Source organism: Rana temporaria, chromosome 9, assembly GCF_905171775.1.
Source record: "Rana temporaria chromosome 9, aRanTem1.1, whole genome shotgun sequence".
Taxonomy (NCBI): Eukaryota; Metazoa; Chordata; class Amphibia; order Anura; family Ranidae; genus Rana; species Rana temporaria.
This window is the reverse complement of record NC_053497.1, coordinates 169,847,876-169,868,509: the sequence shown is the minus strand read 5'-3', so window position 1 is coordinate 169,868,509 and position 20,634 is coordinate 169,847,876. Positions and strand designations below refer to the sequence as shown.

At 42.6% G+C, this 20,634-nt stretch overlaps 1 protein-coding gene across 1 annotated transcript; it reads left to right on the top strand.

Annotated features, from left to right (window-relative positions):
- Window positions 1-18,706: 18,706 nt before the first annotated feature.
- On the top strand, window positions 18,707-19,660 carry LOC120914615 (olfactory receptor 1361-like). The gene has a single exon (XM_040325299.1). It carries the CDS (start codon window positions 18,719-18,721, stop codon window positions 19,658-19,660), a length of 942 nt encoding a protein of 313 aa, XP_040181233.1. The 5' UTR covers window positions 18,707-18,718.
- Window positions 19,661-20,634: the final 974 nt, after the last annotated feature.

Sequence of the window (20,634 nt, the reverse complement as noted above, 5' to 3'; positions counted from 1 at the left end):
ACTGTATTTTGGAGGTCAAAAGGAAAAACGAGGTAAGTGATATTTAAATGCTCTAGCTTACAGCAATCAATTGATCTAATAAAAAACGAACCTTTAGTGTTCCTTTAACCACTTAAGCCCCGGACCATTTTGTTGCTAAATGCCCAGGCCAGGTTTTGCGATTCAGCACTGCGTCGCTTTAACAGACAATTGCGCGGTCGTGCGACGTGGCTCCCAAACAAAATTGGCTTCCTTTTTCTCCACAAATAGAGCTTTCTTTTGGTGGTATTTGATCACTTCTGCGGTTTTTATTTTTTGCGCTATAAACAAAAATTGAGCGACAATTTTGAAAAAAATTCTATATTTTTTACTTTTTGCTATAATAAATATCCCCCAAAAACATATATAAAAAACATTTTTTCCCTCAGTTTAGGCCGATACGTATTCTTCTACCTGTTTTTGGTAAAAAAAAAATGCAATAAGCGTTTATCTATTGGTTTGCGCAAAATTTATAGCGTTTACAAAATAGGGGATAGTTTTATTGATTTTTCAGCGTTTTTTTTCGTGACTGCGACGTTATGGCGGACACTTCAGACAATTTTGACACATTTTTGGGACCATTGTCATTTTCACAGCAAAAAATGCATTTACATTGCATTGTTTATTGTGAAAATGACAGTTGCAGTTTGGGAGTTAACCACAGGGGGCGCTGTAGGAGTTAGGGTGCACCTAGTGTGTGTTTACAACTGTAGGGGGGTGTGGCTGTAGGACTGATGTCATCGATCGAGTCTCCCTATAAAAGGGGTCACTCGATCGATGCAGCCGCCACAGTGAAGCACGGGGAAGCCGTGTTTACATACGACTCTCCCCGTTCTTCAGCTCCGGGGAGCGATCGCGAGGGGTCGGCTAGAAACGAATAGCCGCGCCCTCGTCTCGGATCGGTCCCCGCGGGTTACTGACCGCCGCATGTAGCGGGGGGGGGTCCCGATCGAAACCCCCAACCCGCGGAAAGGCAGGGACGTACATGTACGCCCATATGCCTGTACGTGCCATTCTGTGTGCACTTTTCTTATAAGATTTGTCCAAGGCCAGCTGAGCTTCCCGTGATATGCCTTTATGATCTTATTATCACTTGAGAACCATCCCATCTGATGTGAAAGTGTACTTGGATACAGGATTGCCTTATACTTTCTATCCACCTGGAAGGAAACATTTAAGCAGGAGCTTAATACAGCGTGAGCGGGGAAGTCCCACCTTTGGAGGAGTCCGTGGAGGGTTCATCCATGGCCAGCTGAGCTTCCTGTTGTGCTTTTTTAAGGTCATTTTTACCCGCACAGTAATTTATTTAGAATTATTTTATAACGAAGATATTTTTAAATACAAGTCAATCTATATGACATAGTCTATAATATGAAACGTATTCACGGAGACGTGTGATCATACAAAATAGCAAATTTATCGGTTGACAAAATATTAATATTTACATGAAATTAAAATACCAATTGCGTTACATGAACGACTTGAAAATCAATAAAATACCCCCATAATGGGCATACGGTACACCTGACATTTGTGCAATGGTTGGTTCTCATTCTGGTTACAATAACTTTATGTAAATGACAATAAAACGAAAGCGTCTATTTCACACGTCCAACCGTTACTATACTGCAGGTAAGTAAGTGGTTAACAATGTGAAATATATTGGACGTTGTTTTGTGAGCAAAATTAGAACTATGTAAAAATAAAAATATAATAAAAATTGTACTCTTTAAGGAAAAATTACCAGTTATTGATTATGAGAACAAACCATAACTACAAGATATTCAATACTTCAATATTTCAACATTTCTAGGGAACAACAATAGATTCATGATAAAATCAAAAATGGCATAGTTACCAATTCCAAAATGACTATTTCCTACTGGCAAGTGACCAGAGCTAAAATGGTTGCAGTCTTTCCATGTATCTCAATGCATTGTGCTAGTGTGCCCCTCCCCATCGGAGTCAATCATCCCTGCATCATACTTCAGTCATTGCCTTATTCCTGCTCTCATGGGGTGCTCCTATTGATCGGGTCTTCCTTGGGGGTCTTCCTTTTTTATATATTTCAGGACAATAAGACTTTAAAAATGATCCCAAGTTTTGCCTATTTAATACATGTCCTCCACTCATAGGTTCGTGACACATATGGGAGTTGCTGTCACGAAGTGTCTGGTTTCTATTGGTTGACAGCTTAATGGTTAACTGTTCCCTAGACTCTGAGAAGTAATATCACTTTCAACCACCAGGTGTCTCACCTTTATTGTGAGATTATCTATATGTTTATATTTATATTATTGGGGCGATTACCTACATATATGTATATATATATATATATATATATATATATATATATATATATATATATACATATATACACACACACATATATATATATATATATATATATATATATATATATTAGATATATCCATACACATATACAACTCTGGTAACTTTATGTTATATATGATACAATTAGTATATTTTTGATTCCTACATAACATGTTTCTATATTCATTTATAAACGTAAACTTCCCAAAAACATTCTTTCCAACCATGCATAGGTTTATCTCTCAATCAATGCAAAATAATTATTAATGTGGATACATGAATCATTTTGATATGTGTTACAGGTTAATTCACATTTTTATAATCACAATTTGATATCTTTCATAATGTTGGTTAACTTCTTTAAAACACTTCTATTTAAAATCTAATTTCTCATATATTTCTCCTAACAAAATGTCTTACAATAACATTTAGATATTTTAACATATTTCTGTATAATTTCACAGCTCTTCCACTATGTGTTCGTATGGGCTTTAGCAGCTTTCAATGATGTTTTAAAAGTGACACAGCTTGTTTAAACAGTTCCTCACTTTAACACAATGGTTCTCCTTAGATAAGGCTTGTTCTCATGTGATATATGCTTAGTTAGCTATCTGTGAAAAATATTCTCTATTGCAGGATTTCTAACCAACAATGATAGTAACATTTTCTTGTTTGCCCATTACAGCTGGGACAACATTTCTTTGTCCTGTGACGAAAGTTGTTTCTGAACTCTCTGTTTGAGAACAGGAGTTGTAAAATCAGAAGATGGCTAATGTATTGGGAACTGGGCAAATATGAGCCAAGTGTGTGAATGTGAAAGACTTCCATATACAATCTTTCACATCAATTCTGAGGCCTACTGGACCTTCATTATTCCGCCAGTAAATATTAAATTATTATTATTATTTTCGCCATAACCCATAACACTGTGATATGCCTTTATGATCTCTATCACTTGAGATCCATCCCATATGGTAAGCAGCGTTGATCGCCTTTCTTTTGATGAACAGAACATATACGTTATTATTATACCTTATATCTACAGTCAAGTTTTTTCTCTTCATTGAGCACTGTCAGCATCTATGGAGACACTGTTTATTAATGTGTTTTTTTTATAAATTAATCACATTGTTTGCTCATTTGTTGACTTATATTAATTGCTTTAACATATTGCACATTCATTTTGTGGATTTATAATTTATTCATTATGTGGTAGCGCAACAATTTTTTCGTTATGCAATTATATGAACTGAATATTTCTTTTTTTTTTGTTTGCAGCACCCAATTCGTTTGTTTAATATAGTGTATTTGCTCTTCACAGTATACATATAGTTTTTCACAGCATATTTATCTATTAAGGAGGAGTTTTAGCTCAGATATTCCACTCTACACCACTTTACACTGAATAACACAACTAGATAACGGAGAAATAAATAGCTAAAAATGTTTACGTTCATGCCATAAATAAAATAAATACCACAAAGTTTATTTTCACTTTGAATGTTACCAGTAAGTTTATAAATATTACCTGGTTGCCTAAGAAATCTAGAATACAATGCCCATTGCTAACCAGGACAAAGCTTACTAGAAGGATGGGCTTTCCGGATATCCAAAAAGCTTATTAAAGCGGAGGTCCACCCTAAAAAAAAAAAAAGAATAGGCAAAAAGGCTACAAAAAATCTTTTTTTTTTTTGTTTTTTTTTATACTTACCAGAAGTGGCTGTTACTAGGCAGATCGTCCTAATCTGCTACTTCCTCATCCACGGTGGTCTTCTTACTTCTCCTCCTCGTGCTGCCTCCTGGGAAATGGGGAGCGATGTCTTCTGGGACCTTGTGTGTGTGCACGACTTGCGCATGCGCAGTAGGGAACCGGGAAGTGAAGCCACAACACTTCACTTCCTGATTCCCGCACAGAGGATGGCGACAGGGCAGCCGAGACCCGAGCGATTGCTTGGCTTTGGCTGCCAAGATTGCGGGCACCCTAGACAGGTAAGTGTCCTTATTAAAAAAAAAGCTACAGTGTTTGTAGCTGCTGACTTTAATTAAAATTTGTGTTTTTTAACGCTGGGCCTCCGCTTTATAAAGTAAAAGGCTCTGTGCTGTTATGGGGCTGCCATGGCTGACCTGACCCCTGTCTAGAAATACACTGCTTTAAGGTGGAACTCTGCAGACTCTGGGGTAAAGGGTAACATTGATGTAAGTGAGATCTCTGTGAGAACCAGAGACCCCCTCACATCAGAGGCCCCCTACATCCCAGTCCGCAGAGATCCCCTTTCTGTCAGAGTCCCCCCCTTAGGCCCCGTACACATGACCGAACATGTTCGGACCAGTTTCAGCGGACATGTTCGGTCATGTGTAGGGCCTACCGGACAGTTTTCCGGCCTAGCGGACAGGTTTCCAGCGGACAAAAGTTTCTTAGCATGCTAAGAAACTTGTCCGCTGGAAACATGTCTGATGGTTAGTACGACTCATCGGACATGTCCGCTGGTTATGACGTATAACCAGCAGCCCGAAATCCCGCGCATGCGTCGAATTGATTCGACGCATGCGTGGAAGCATTGAACTTCCGTGTTAGAGAACGTCGATGTCTTCTACGTCACCGCGTTCTCTGTCCGCGGGGATTTTGGTCTGATGGTGTGTAAGGCCTTACAGTGTACAGTATATAAAGATGACACCAGAGTCCACAGCATTCTTTAGATCAGATTTCACAGTGTGAAGGGGAACACTGTGGATTCTGATGTAAGGGGGGCTCTAGGGGGGGGGGGGGACTGTGATATAAGATGTAACGCTATTGACTCTGGTGCCTTGAGGCGATTCAGTTTGCATTTGTTAGAGCTATACAAGTTACTCACTCACTCACTGGTGTAAGGGGTAATTAAAGAGCTTGTTTAACCACTTCCATACAGGGCACTTATACACCTTCCCGCCCAGACCAATTTTTAGCTTTCAGTGCTGTTGCACTTTGAATGACAATTGCGCGGTCATGCTATACTGTACTCAAACTACATTTTTATCATTTTGTTCCCACAAATAGAGCTTTCTTTTGGTGGTAATGGATCACCTTTGGGCTTTTTATTTTCTGCAAAAAAAAAAAAAAAAATTACCGAAAATTTTGAAAAAAAACAAAAATTAGTTCCCGCGTCGAGTTTTGAAAAGTTTACGTCGTTTGCGTAAGTGGTTCGCGAATAGGGCTGTACGTAAGTTACGTTCATGTCTAAAGCAATGACGATTTGCGGAGTAATTTCGAGCATGCGCACTGGGATTTTTTCACGAACGGCGCATGCGCCGTTAGTAAAAAATGTAAAATACGCAGGGTCACCATTCATTTAAATAAAACACGCCCACATCATCCCCATTTGAATTAGGCGGGCTTACGCCGGATCACAGACGTTACGCTGCCGTAACTTAGGGCGTAAGTTCTTTCTGCATACGGAACTTGCGCCCTAAGTTACGGCGGTGTACCGTATCTGAGATACGTTACGCCCACCAAAAGATACGCAAATGTATCTGAATCCGGGCCATAAAGTTTAAAAAAAAGAGATGTGCATGACGGGGAAAAAAAATTCCGCCATATTTGTTATGTTCGATGTATTTGTTTTGGGATTTTGTTCGTATATTTGGTCTCATTTTGTGTATTCATTATTTTCAAACAGATTTGAAATGAACTTGAATTTTAGAATGAATTAGAGTTTGAAATAGAGACATATTGCAATAAATACGGTAAGGTATAACAATTAAATAATATGATGATTCCTACTTAGGCTGTTTTATAGAAGAGAAGAGAATAGAATAAAAAAATAAAAGGATAGAATGGAATAAAATAGAAAATAGAAAATAAATAAAATAGAATAAAACAAGGCTAGGATAGAAAAAAAAAATAGAATATAATATAACAAAATTGAAAAGAACAGAAAATAATAGAATAACACAGAATAACAGAATTTTCTAAATCAATTTAGTTATAATTTATTTTGGATTCATTGAAATTAGTTCAGAAATTTGAATGAATCTTTGAATAACAATCTTTTTTTACCCAATTTCGATTTGTAGGTAATCTTACATGTCTATTCAGTACTTTATCATATTAAATATCAATCAAGTAGGATTTACATCTACTAATAGAGTTGTGGATTTGAAAACTGTGCAAAATTGCAGATAAATAAAAATCATTAAAAACCTCATGTATATTTTTAATCAAACGATCCCTGGGCAGTATATAATAAGTAGCCAAGGGGATAATACAGCCTGGTATTGCAGATTCAAACAAGGAGAATCCTGATATAAGGAGTCAGTTGCCTCCTGTATTTAGGACTTGTATCCTATATGGATACATTAGTTCATTGAGTCCCTGTATGTAGATTATATAGAACATTATTTTCTATAATCATTTTTATGTTATATATGCACCACCAATAATTCATACAACTTACAATATCAAAGAAAATGACACTTTAATGTAACATTGGGGTTGATTTGCTAAAGGGCTTAGTAAATGAAGGGTTGATCTGCTAGTTTCCATCAACCAATCATGTGCAAGCTAGAATGCATTTTTTTTAATTTTCCTTGCATGTGATTGGGTATTCTTTGTATAGTGAAGCTTTACCGCATTTTCCACATTTATTAAGCTCTGGAGCAAGTTCACAGTCTATTTGCCTTTAGTAAATCAACCCCATTGCTTCTAAACTTCCTTTGCGTGGCTTGTTTCCAGAATAGGAATTAATTGATCATTTTTGCGAAGTTTGGGCTTTTCTGTAATACTACCCCATCGTGGTCTGTCTATCAGAGACTGAAAGTCAACGCTTGTAATAGTAGGTGTCAGCAGCAGCGGTGTTCAACATATTTCTGTATCCCAGAAGGGAATACATTTGCATTTATTGAAGATAAAAACATATTTTTTTCATAATTTGGACATTCAAGCTAATGGTGACTGTAAATTTGAGGTAAGTCTTGGGAAGGTAGAGTAAAGCTACGGACAAAAAAAAAAATACATATGTGATGTTGTCTGCCAATAAAACGTCAGTCCCCTCGTAACATAGTTGTTGAGAAAAAAGGGGCAGTTAGAGGGGTTAAACAAATCATTTACCACTGACATGGGTGATTAGAATAGTCAGCTTTTATTCATTTAGTTAAAACAATAATCGTAAGCCCCCAAGAAGAACCCATTTGAAAAAAGCCCATCTGAATCGTAACTAGACCATCTAACACTATTCTTCCTGCAGGGTGACAATGCTGCTCTCCAAGGGTGGCTTTGTTGGTCCTCCATAGATAAAGTGGGGGAGTGAGTGTAACCACCCTAAGACAGAAGCCTTATACTAAAGCCCAAAAAAACGAATGCAGCTACCACTTCTAATGCCGCGTACACACGACCGTTATTCATGTCATGGAAAAAAACAAAGTTTTTCTCGAGGTGATTCCTCTCAAGCCTGCCTTGCATACACACGATCGTGATAAAAAATGCTCTAGCAAAGCGTGGTGACGTACCACACGTACGACGGTTCCATTCAAATGGCGCCACCCTTTGGGCTGGTTATGCAAACTTCCCTTCTCATAACTTGCTTCTGAGCATGCACGTTTTTTCCCCCGTTGTCAAAGCCTACACACGACCGATTTTCATGACGAGAAAAACGACAACGTGAAAAACTAAGAGAAAAAAAAAATAGGTTCTAAGGGCCAGATTCACGTAGAAGTGCGGCGGCGTAACGTATCGTAGATACGTTACACCGCCGCAAGTTTTCAGCGCAAGTGCCTGATTCACCAAGCACTTGCGTGAAAACTTACGCCGGCGTAAGCTCGCGTAATTCAAAGGGGCGTGTGCCATTTAAATTGGGCGCGCTCCCGCGCCGGACCTGCTGCGCATGCTTCCCTTTTGAATTTCCCGCCGTGATTTGCGCAAAGTGACATCATTTTTTTTTTTCGAACGGCGACGTGCGTAGCGTACTTCCGTATTCCCGGACGCAAGAAGGAAACATTTTTAAATTTCGACGCGGGAACGACGGCCATACTTTATACAGCACATAAGTGTGCTGTGTAAAGTTAGGGCAGCTAAAACGACGACAAACTTTGCGACGGGAAACTAGACTAGCAGCGAACTCGAAAAAACGTTGTGGATCGCCGTAACTACTAATTTGCATACCCAACGCTGGTTTACGACGCAAACTCCCCCCCAGCGGCGGCCGCGGTATTGCATCCTAAGATCCGACAGTGTAAAACAATTACACCTGTCGGATCTTAGGGATATCTATGCGTAACTGATTCTATGAATCATAGTTAGGAAGACCCTAAATCCTGAATCTGGACCTAAATTTTTAATTGCTTTTTTTTCTCGTCGAGATAAATGCTCTAGAGCTACACACGACCGTTTTCCACGACCAATTTAAAAAATTGAATTTTTCTCGTCATGAAAAACGGTCATGTGTACGCTGCATAAGAATTTGCAATTTATTTCATTTTTGTTTTGGGGTTTAGATATGCTTTAACAGAGAAAGCTCTTTGCTTACAAAAAAAGAAAGAAAAAGGGCAAAAATAAAAGTATAATAATAATTATATTAATAATAAACAAACAATATATACTTTTTTTAAAAATATTTTTTTTGTGAATTTTTTTTTACTGTTTTATTTATGATTCTTTTTTAAACCTTATTTTCAAGCGGAGAATTTTTTTTTGTCACCCATTGAATTCATGTGTAAGTCAGGTCAGTTGCCAACTCAGTTGCCAAAACAAATTCCAGGGCCAGTTTACACAGAATACTAAAACATTTGATTGTCTTTTTGGACCTTGTGAGGGTACAAATCGGATGCAGTTAAATAATAATATTTATTTGTTAAATGGTTTATAATTTAAGAAATTTTTATTCATTAATGATGCCTACAGAGAGCACGTAATTTTTTTTTTTTAAATGCCTCCAAAGGCAAAAAGACTGGGATGCCACTAAAGTTCATGTGCGTGTGAAGGAAGGTGTCCAAATACTTTTGACAATATAGTATATATATATATATATATATATATATATATATATATATATATATATATATATATATATATATATATATATATATATATATATATATATCGTTGTTTAGGAAGCGACAGGATCACCTCTTGACTGCCTGAAAGCAGCCTTTCTACATCGCCTGGAAAAGTGAACTGGTGTGGATTGGTTTTTAGAAGGTTATATAGACTGCTGTCTTAGAAGTAAAGATGGCCAGAGGTTCACTGATGTGTCTAAAAAGTGCCAAACAATTTCAGAATAATCTTCCTCAATGTAAAATTGCAAAGTCTTTAAATATATCATCATATACAGTTCATATACAGTACATAATTATCATCAAAAAATTCTGATGTATCTGTGGCTAATCTTTTGCAGTAAGGCCCCGTACACACGCAGAATTCAGCCAGAAACTCGATCGGGGCTGGATTCTGCCGAGAAACTCGGTCGTGTGTACACTTTTCAGCGAGGAAGCCGATGAGGAACTCATCGGGCCAAATAGAGAACATGTTCTCTATTTCCTCGTTGTTCAATGAGGAAAGTTGGCCCGCCGAGATCCTCGGCGGCTTCAACACAGAACTCGACGAGGAACTCGATGTGTTTGGCACGTCGAGTTCCTCGGACGTGTGTACGGGGCCTAAGGTGCACATAGAAAGCCTATACACATCACAGAAAATTTCCCTGCAGACTTACCAGCTTGTCTGCAAAAAAATAAATAAAAATGCCTTCAACTGCCATTGCTCACTTGCTAGGTGTCCAATGTGTCCCTGTGAGGAGGAGTGGGCTCCCTCCAGGCAAACCTTCCTTTAAAGTGATTGTAAGGGTTTGTTTTTTATTTTATTTATTTTTTATTAAAATAACAAACATGTTATACTTACCTGCTCTGTTTAATGATTTTACACAGAGCAGCCATGATCCTCCTCTTCTCAGGTCCTCCATCGGCCCTCCTGGCTCCACCCCTAAGACAAATGCTCCCTTAGCAAGCTGCTTGCTCCTTGAGCCCCTTTATAACCACTTTCATTTATCCACTGCGATATGTGCTCCAACTTTGAGACTGAAAACTACAGAGGAAGGACTGCATTATACAAAGGAGCCTTGGTGAGGCACTGTGAGTTTTACATACAGTGGGGCAAAAAAGTATTTAGGCAGCCACCAATTGCGCAAGTTCTCCCACTTAAAAAGATGAGAGATGCCTGTAATTGTCATCATATGTATACCTCAACTATGAGGCCCCGTACTCACGACCAAACATGTCTGCTGAAACTGGTCCGCAGACCAGTTTCAGCAGACATGTTTGGCCGTGTGTAGGCCTGAGCGGACCATTTTCGGGTGGATCGGACAGGTGGATCGGACAGGTGGACCCGACATGTACAGACCTACCGTACATGTCCGGCCGCCCGTCATCCCTCGCATGCGTCGAATGACTTCGACGCATGCGTGGAAGCATTTTAAAGGCAGGCCGCCCACATTGCCGCGTCATTGTCGCGGCGACACCGCGTCATCGACGCGGCGACACCGCGGACACGCCCCGCGTATTGTTTACGCGCGGACCTCTGTTCGATGGTGTGTACAGCCATCGAACAGAAGTCCCCGGGCAGACATGTCCGATGAAAACGGTCCGCGGACCGGTTTCATCGGACATGTCTGCTCGTGAGTACTCGGCCTGAGAGACAAAATGTGGAAACAAATCCTGACAATCACATTGTCTGATTTGGAAAGAATTTATTTGCAAATTATGGTGGAAATAAGTATTTGGTCTCCTCTACAAACAAGGAAGGTTTATGTCTCTCACAGACCTGTATCTTCTTCTATAAGAGGCTCCCCTGTCCTCCATTCATTACCTGTATTAATGGCACCTGTTTTCAGTATAAAAGACACCTGTCCACAACCTCAAACAGTCACACTCCAAACTCTACTATGGTGAAGACCAAAGAGCTGTCCAAGGACCAGAAACAAAATTGTAGACCTGCACCAGGCTGGGAAGACTGAATCTGCAATAGGCAAGCAGCTTGGTGTGAAGAAATCAACTGTGGGAGCAATAATTATAAAATGGAAGACATACAAGACCACTGATGATCTCCCTCGATCTGGGGCTCCACGCAAGATATCACCCCGTGGGTTCAAAATGATCACAAGAACGGTGATCAAAGATCCCAGAACCACACGGGGGGACCTAGTGAATGACCTGCAGAGAGCTGGGACCAACGTAACAAAGGCTACCATCAGTAACACACTACGCTGCCAGGGACTCAGATCCTGCAATGCCAGACGTGTCCCCCTGCTTAAGCCAGTACATGTCCGGGCCCATCTGAGGTTTGCTAGTCGAGCATTTGGATGATCCAGAAGAGGATTCGGAGAATGTCATATGGTCAGATGAAACCAAAGTAGAACTGTTTGGTAGAAACACGAGTTGTGTTTGGAGGAGAGAGAATGCTGAGTTGCAACCGAAGAACACCATACCTACTGTGAAGCATGGGGGTGGCAAAATCATGCTTTGGGCTGTTTCTCTGCAAACAGAACAGGACGACTGATCCGTGTACATGAAAGAATAAATGGGGCCATGTATCGTGAGGTTTTGAGTGCAAACTTCCATCAGCAAGGGCATTGAAGATGAAACGTTGCTGAGTCTTTCAGCATGACAATGATCCCAAACACACCGCCGGGGCAACAAAGGAGTGGCTTCGTAAGAAGAATTTCAAGGTACTGGAGTGGCCTAGGAAGTCTCCAGATCTCAACCCCATAGAAAACCTTTGGAGGGAGTTGAAAGTCTGAGGCCTCGTACACACGGCCGAGGAACTCGACGTGCCAAACACATCGAGTTCCTCGGCCAGTTCAGCCCTGAAGCCGCCGAGGAGCTCGGCGGGACGAGAGCTCCCATAGAACAACGAGGAAATAGAGAACATGTTCTCTATTTCCTCGTCGAGCTCCTCGTCGGCTTCCTCGGCCGAAAGTGTACACACGACCAGTTTCCTCGGCAGAATTCAGCCAGAAACTCGGTCGGAAGCTGAATTCTGCCGAGGAAACTGGTCGTGTGTACGGGGCCTCAGAGGAGATCTGCATGGAGGAATGGGCCAACATATCAGCAACAGTGTGCGACAACCTTGTGAAGACTTACAGAAAACGTTTGACCTCTGTCATTGCCAACAAAGGATATATAACAAAGTATTGAGATGAACTTTTGATATTGACCAAATACTTATTTACCACCACAATTTGCAAAAAAAATATTTCCAAATCAGTCAATGTGATTGTCTGAATTTGTTTCCACATTTTGTCTCTCATAGTTGAGGTATACCTATGATGACAATTACAGGCGTCTCTCATCTTTTTAAGTGGGAGAACTTGCTCAATTAGTGGCTGACTAAATACTTTTTTGCCCCACTGTATAATTTAAAATGTGTGCAACGAAACCCTCAGTTTTTAATGTGAATTATTAGATATGATCAATATGTTTTTTTTTAAGGCTAGCTGGTAAGTGCCCTCGAAAATTTTCTGTTGTTTGTATCTGTGGGTTTACAGGACGATCCAGTAGGCTTTCTAGCTTCAACATTTCCTTATTGTAGAATCCATTGTTGGTTTTTGAGGCACTCTTGACCTTTTCCATGGTAGGTAGGTAAGGGGGGCTTAACTCATGAAGAGTGCTCGTAAAATGGCCCTTTCAAATTCAGGCGTTTTGTTGAGCTAAAGCGTCGTAAACAAAAAGTATTTGAAAAAACAATAAAACAAACATGTCATACTTATCTGCTCTGTGTAATGGTTTTGCACAGAGTAGCCCGATCCTCCTCTTCTGGGGTCCCCTACCGATGCTCCTGGCCCCTCCCTCCTGCCCCCGTAGAAATCAGCTGGAATATGCAGTCCAATTTTGGGCACCAGTTCTCAAAAAGGATATCGGGGGACTGGAGAAAGTGCAGAGAAGGGCAACCAAACTGATAAGAGGCATGGAGGAGCTCAGCTATGAGGAAAGATTAGAAGAACTAAATGTATTCACTCTTGAGAAGAGGAGAATTATGGGGGATATAATCCACATGTACAAGTATATAAGGGGTCCATATAGTGAACTTGGTGTTGAGTTATTCACTTTACGGTCAACACTGAGGACAAGGGGGCACTCTTTACATCTAGAGGAAAAGAGATTTCATCTTCAAATACAGAAAGGTTTCTTCACAGTAAGAGCTCTGAAAATGTGGAACAGACTCCCTCCAGAGGTGGTTCTGGCCAGCTCAGTAGATTGCTTTAAGAAAGGTCTGGATTCTTTCCTAAATGTACAGAATATAACCGACTACTAAGATTTGTAGGTATAGTTGATCCAGGGTAAATCCGATTGCCTCTCGGGGGATCAGGAAGGAATTTTTTCCCCTGCTGTAGCAAATTGGATTATGCTCTGCTGGGGTTTTTTGCCTTCCTCTAGATCAACTGTGGGTATGGAGTTGGGTGTATGGGATTGTACTATGTTTTTTATTTTGTTTGTTTATTTTTTTTTTGTGGTTGGACTGGATGGACTTGTGTCTTTTTTCAACCTGACTAACTATATATACTATGGTGCACCCGAGCAAGCTCACTCCTGGGCCACTGCTCTTTGTGTCTATTGACACACAGAGCCGTGACGAGACCCCACCCCTTCCCTCTCCTCATTAGCTCATTGGCTGTGATTGGCAGCAGTAGGAGCCAATGGCTCCCTCCATTGTCTCAGCCAATGAGGATGGAAAGTCCATGTAGATCCGAGGCTCTCGTGTACATCGCTGGATTGCGATGGGGTCAGTGGCATACCAACGGGGCCCCAGGTGCAACACATTGGGGGGTGTCAGGCCGACGCGCTGCTTAGGGGTGTCACTCAGGCCGGTGCCCCTTATTCACGGGGGGTGTCTAAGCTGGAACCTGGCTGGACACATTCCTTTTTCCTGCCTGTGTATTTTGGTCACCTTGGTGACCCGACGCTGCAGCCACAGCATTGCTTTCATTAGTTGAGGAGACTATGGGCGGGCCTGCAGCCAGACTCTAAACCTTGCAGGGAGCCAGCATAAAACCATGCCCCGACCCCGACCCTCCATCAGTGGCACAGCATGCTTTGCTTGGTTTATATTGTCTGCTGCAATTTACTTTACTGGACTGCGCTGCAGCTGCAGGAAGAGCTTGGCACTGTGAGTACAACCATTGCACAGTATCGTGTTACTGAGGTGGGGGGATTGGTGGCAGAGGGGTACAGTGGGAGTGCAGTTGTGGAGAGGGGGTACACAGTAGTGAAACAAGAGATATTGGGGGGTGCAGAGGCATGCAGGGGGCACAGTGGGGTGTTTTTACATTTAAAAGTTGGGGGGGTGTGTGCTAGATATAGAATCCATGGGGGCGGTGCCAGATAAAGGATCTGCCCTGGGTGCCAAATGGTCTAGGTATGCCACTGGATGGGGTTTAGGTAAGTTTTAGAGAGGCTGTGGGTGCGACTGCAAACACAAGTTTTTTTTACCTTCATACACAGAATGCATGAAGGTAAAAAACCTTGAGCCCTTAGAACCACTTTAATATACTGTAGAAAGACAGCTGCAGTCCAACTGCAGCATACCGGTGCACACCACAGGTACAACTTCCACCAAGGACCAGTGTTACCTCTCAGGCTGCTTTCCCCCAAGTCATGTTGCTGACTCTGTTAATCAACTAAATAGGTTTATTATGAAGAAAGAGAAAAAGCATGGCACTCATGGCTTGTTTTAACGACTTAACCCCCGGACCATATTGCTGGTCAAAGACCAGAGCACTTTTTGCGATTCGGCACTGCATCGCTTTAACTGACAATTGCGCGGTCGTGCGACGTGGCTCCCAAACAAAATTGGCGTCTTTTTTTCCCTACAAATAGAGCTTTCTTTTGGTGGTATTTGTCAAATCGCATCTCAAATCGGCAGCATTTGCCGGCAATTGTCGGCAATGGCACCGTCCTAATCGGTGCGGCGCTGCACCGATTTCAAAAAGTAGTTCCTGTACTACTTTTTGCGATTTCGGGCCCGCGATTTAAATTGACATCTGTGTAGAAACCTGCACAGATGTCTCTGAAATCGCGGCCGAAATCGGGACTGCCAGCGGGAGTGAAATCGTACGAGTTCAGCTGAACTCGCACGGCTTCACTCCCGCAGCCCAGTGTGAACCTGGACTGACAGTAGCGAGCACTTTCTGAAAGCTTTCTTGTTCAAGGTATCTTGAAAAAGCTTTGAGATCCATATGCTATGGTCAGTTGAGTTTTAGAACAAGCCCTTCTTCATCATTTATGAAAAGTCACAAAAAATCATCTTATGGCAGGGACATTTTTAAGGCTAATTCATGAAACTTTTTTGCCCCCAAAAGCTTAGCCCTTGTCAAACACAAATGTGGAATGGTGTTTGTCATGGACCTTGGAATGCTGAAGTGTATCTCCTTGAAATCTGTTACAAAGTGCGGGGTCTTCTGCCCTGTCTTAAGGCTAACCCCCCCTCCAGACGGCTCAATGGTCTAAAGCAGGGGTCTCAAACTCAAATTACCTGAGGGCCACAACACAAGTTTTCATATGCCATGGGGGGCCGCATGCAAACTTTCAAACTTCAAAAACAGTACTGGTGTCAGCGAACGCATTATTAACCCCAGCACTGGTGTCAGCAGACGCATTATTAACCTCAGCACTGGTGTCAGCAGACGCATTATTAACCCCAGCACTGGTGTCAGCAGACGCATTATTAACCCCTAGTATTGGTGTCAGCAAACACATTATTAACCCTGACCACTGCACTGCACACGGACCACTACACTGCACACATACCACTACACTGCACACGTACCACTGCACACGGACCACTACACTGCACACGTACCACTACACTGCACACAGACCACTACACACTGACCACTATACACTGACCTCTACACTGCCGACAGACCACTACACTGCACACTGACCACTCACCATCAGGGCACAGCACATCAGGACACAGGGCACAGCACATCATGGCACAGGGCACAGCACATCAAGGCACAGGGCACAGCACATCAGGGCACAGCACATCAGTGCAGGGCACAGCACATCAGGGTACAGGGCACAGCACATCAGGGTACAGGACACAGTGCACATTAGGGCACAGCACACATCAGGGTACAGAGCACAGCACATCAGGGTACAGGGCACAGCACATCAGGGTACATGGCACAGCACATCAGGGTACAGGGCACAGCACATCAGAGCACAGCACATAGGGGTACAGCACAACAGGCCACATCAGGGTACAGGGCACGGCACATCAGGACAGGGCATATCAGGACAAGGCACATCAGGGTACAGGACATGGCACATCAGGGCACAGCACATCAGGACAGGGCACATGGCACATCAGGGTACAGGGCACATGAAACAGCACATCAGGGTACAAAGCCCAGCACATCAGGGTACATGGGGCACATGGCACATCAGGGTACATGGGGCACAATCAGAGCACATCAGGGCACAATCAGGGCACATGGAGCACACCAGGGCACAATCAGGGCACATGGGGCACATCGGGCACATGAGAGCACATCAGGACAGGGCACATGGCACATCAGGGTACATGGCACAGGGTACCCTGATGTACAGAGCCCAGCACATCAGGGTACATGAGGGTACATGGGGCACATGGGGCACATGAGGGTACATGGGGAACATCAGGGTACATGGGGCACATCAGGGTACATGGGGCACATGAGGGTACATGGGGCACATCAGGGTACATGGAGCACATGGCACATCAGGGCACATGGCACATCAGGGCACATCAGGGTACATGGGGCACATCAGGGTACATGGGGCACATGGCACATGAGGGTACATGGGGCACATCAGGGTACATGGGGCACAATCAGAGCACATCAGGGCACATAAGCACATCAGGGCACATGAGAGCACATTAGGGCACAGGTCAGCGTTTACTTGTATTCTTTAAATGCAGATTAGCGCGGGAAGCGTCTGTCATAAGTTCACTTCTCTCTCATGTCACGCTGCTACTCCTCGGCGGCCCCCCTCTCTTCTCGTCCACCCCAGATGATGTCACAAATGGGGATGGACGAGAAGAGAGGGGGGGCCGCTGGGGAGTAGCAGCGTGACATGAGAGAGAAATTAACTTATGACAGACGCTTCCCGCGATTCTCTGCATGCATCTCGATCTACACTTCCGCGGCACCCCCCGCCCTGCCTGCAGGCCATTTATACCCGGTCCGCGGGCCGGCACTTTGAGACCGCTGGTCTAGAGGAAAAGCATTGTTCTGTGTCTGGCTGTTTGTGTACTTTGATTGCCCCCTGGGGCTTCTGTCTCATTACACATATCAGTCCTCCTATTCAAGCTATCGGACCAATCCCTGCTGACCCTGTTTCAAGTCCTCATTTGCATGGCTAAGAGGACCTAATTGGGAACTACAATGTAATTTACAATTGACCAATAGGAAAGTGGTTGTTGGGGGCAGGGTGTTCAAACTGCTGTATAAAAGTGTGTGTGCATCCAATAAAAGGTTCGCCAGGTTTGAACTTACATACAGCCTGCCTGGTGTTTGTTCTGAGCTATCACAGCTGGATTCGAACGGCACATAGCTGTGGTTCGAATCCCGGAGCATTGGATGACCGAACCATCAGACGTTGCGATCTGCAATCTGATTCAATAGCAGCAGAGGAGTGTCGGGAGAGTGGAACCGAGCGAGCAAGGGTCTCGTTACAGTGTTTATATGGTACTGTTTCATTCAAAAAAAATCCATATGGCAACAAATGTAAATAAAAAAAAAATCTTGGGCTAGATTCAGCAAAGAATTACGCCGGCGTATCCATAGATATGCCGCGTAAATTCAAAGCTGCGCTGGCGTATCTACTTTCTGTATTCAGAAAGCTAGATACGCCGACATTAGCCTAAGATCCGACTGGCGTAATTCTATTTTTTACGTCGTTTGCGTAAGTCGTTCGCGAATAGGGCTGGACGTAATTTACGTTCAAGTCGAAACCAATGACGTCCTTGCGATGTCATTTGGAGCAATGCACACTGGGATATGTACACGGACGGCACATGCGCCGTTCGTACAAAACGTCAATCATGTCAGGTCAACACACATTAACATAAAACACCCCCCCCTTACGCATTTGAATTACGCGCGCTTACGCCGGCCCCATTTACGCTACGCCGCTGCAACTTATGGAGCAAGTGCTTTGTGAATACTGCACTTGCTCCTGTAAGTTGCGGCAGCGTAAGATCAGGCGCAGATACCCGAATCTAGCCCCTTGTTTTCAGAGATGAAATATTCAGATTAGCCTGTGATTCTGTTCTACTGAAAGGACAAATTTTAATTAATTTCCTTAAGTTGACAAAGTATGTGGTCATCTCCACAGTGTCCTCAGCACAGAAAGCACCCTCATGAACTACACGCCACCGTCTGAATTCTACCTCTTTAGTCTTTCGGATTCTCCAGCACTCCGCCTTCCTCTATTTGTCCTTTTTCTCCTTATCTACAAGATTACCGCATTTGGAAATGTTGTGATGCTAAGTGTTATAATCATTGATTCACACCTTCATTCCCCGATGTACCAGCTCTTGTGGAACTTCTCCCTCATGGATTTCTCCTTCTCTTCTACCACCGTGCCGGGCATGTTGGCCACAGTGATAACCCAGAAGAATAAAATTTCCTTCTCTAGGTGCATCGCTCAGGTTTTTTTCTTCCACGCTTTTGGCAACAGTGAAAACTTACTGCTAGCTGTCATGGCTTATGACCGATATGCTGCTATATGCTGTCCATTGAGATACTCAACACTCATGAACAGAAACACTTGTCTGGCCATGTGCATTATATGTTGCACATTTGCCTCAGTGCATGCCCTTCTTCATGCCATGGTAACATCGTTCCTTAAGTTCTGTCCACTTGTATACATTCCACATTTCTTCTGTGACATACCACCCCTTCTGGAAGTCTCCTACTCCGACACAACATTCAATGAACTTCTCATTTTTACGGAAGGCTCTCTGGTGGCTTTGGTTCCATCACTTCTTACTATACTTTCTTATATTCGAATAACCATCTCCATTCTCCGCATACACTCTTCTTCCGGTAGACAGAAGGCTTTCTCCACCTGTGCCTCCCATCTTGCAGTCTTCTTTCTTTTCTCTGCCTCAGCGGTCTCCATGTATTTCAAACCTTCTTCCGTCTCCTCACCGCAAAAAAGCAAATTTGTGACCCTCATGTATACAGCACTGACACCAATGTTTAACCCATACATTTACTGCCTGAGAAATAGTGACGTGAAGACGGCTGTGCGGAAATGGTTATACCAAAAGGACAAAAGTTGGGAGAACTCCAAATAACATGTTTGTTGAGAAATATTTTGTAAATGTAAGCAGCACAATTCCACAACTGTTTAAATAGAATTTATACTATTTAATAAAAGATGAAAATAATGTGATATATTTCTGTATTTTGTAATAAAAGTTCTTCCAAATATTTAATATCTTGGTTGAAAAAAAAAACGATGTAAAAGAAAATTACTCTTTTCAAGTGTTAACAATTTCAGATATTAGTGTCACGTCGAGATAAATTGATACAATTTAAGATAACACATAGGAGTTATTACACACTGTATAAACTACATAGGATATTTCCAATAAATCCCCAAAACTGCTGGAGATGTGTAGATACTAGACATGTGCATTAGTTTTCGTCCGAATGGATTTTTGTCAGAATTTTTGAGATTTTTGCGTTTATTTTAACAAACGATAATGAAGGCGCAGAATCCAAAATCTGAAAGATCCGACATAAAAAATTATTTGGGGCAGATCCTCAAAGAAATTACGCCGGCGTATCACTTGATACGCCGCGTAATTTCAAATTTTGCGCGTCGTATCTTTGTTTTGGTATCCACCAAACAAGATACAACGGCATCTGTGTTAGATCCGACAGGCGTACGCCTTAGTACGCCGTCGGATCTTAGATGCAATTTTCCGGCGGCCACTAGGTGGCGTTTCCGTTGTATTCCGCGTTGAGTATGCAAATTAGCTATTTCCGACGATCCACGAACGTACGAGCGGCCGTCGCATTTTTTTACGTCGTTTCCGTTCGGCTTTTTCCGACGTATAGTTAAAGCTGCTATATGGTGGCGTACTCAATGTTAAGTATGGCCGTCGTTCCCGCGCCTAATTTTTGAAAATTTTACGCTGGACGCCATTTACGTTCACATCAAAACCAATGACGTCCTTGCGACGTCATTTAGCGCAATGCACGGCGGGAAATTTTAGGGACGGCGCATGCGCAGTTCGTTCGGTGCGGGGACGCGCTTCATTTA

Bases quoted from the DNA above. Each gene is read 5' to 3' on its own strand.
- LOC120914615 (XM_040325299.1), top strand. From the start codon at position 18,719: ATGAACTACACGCCACCGTCTGAATTCTACCTCTTTAGTCTTTCGGAT.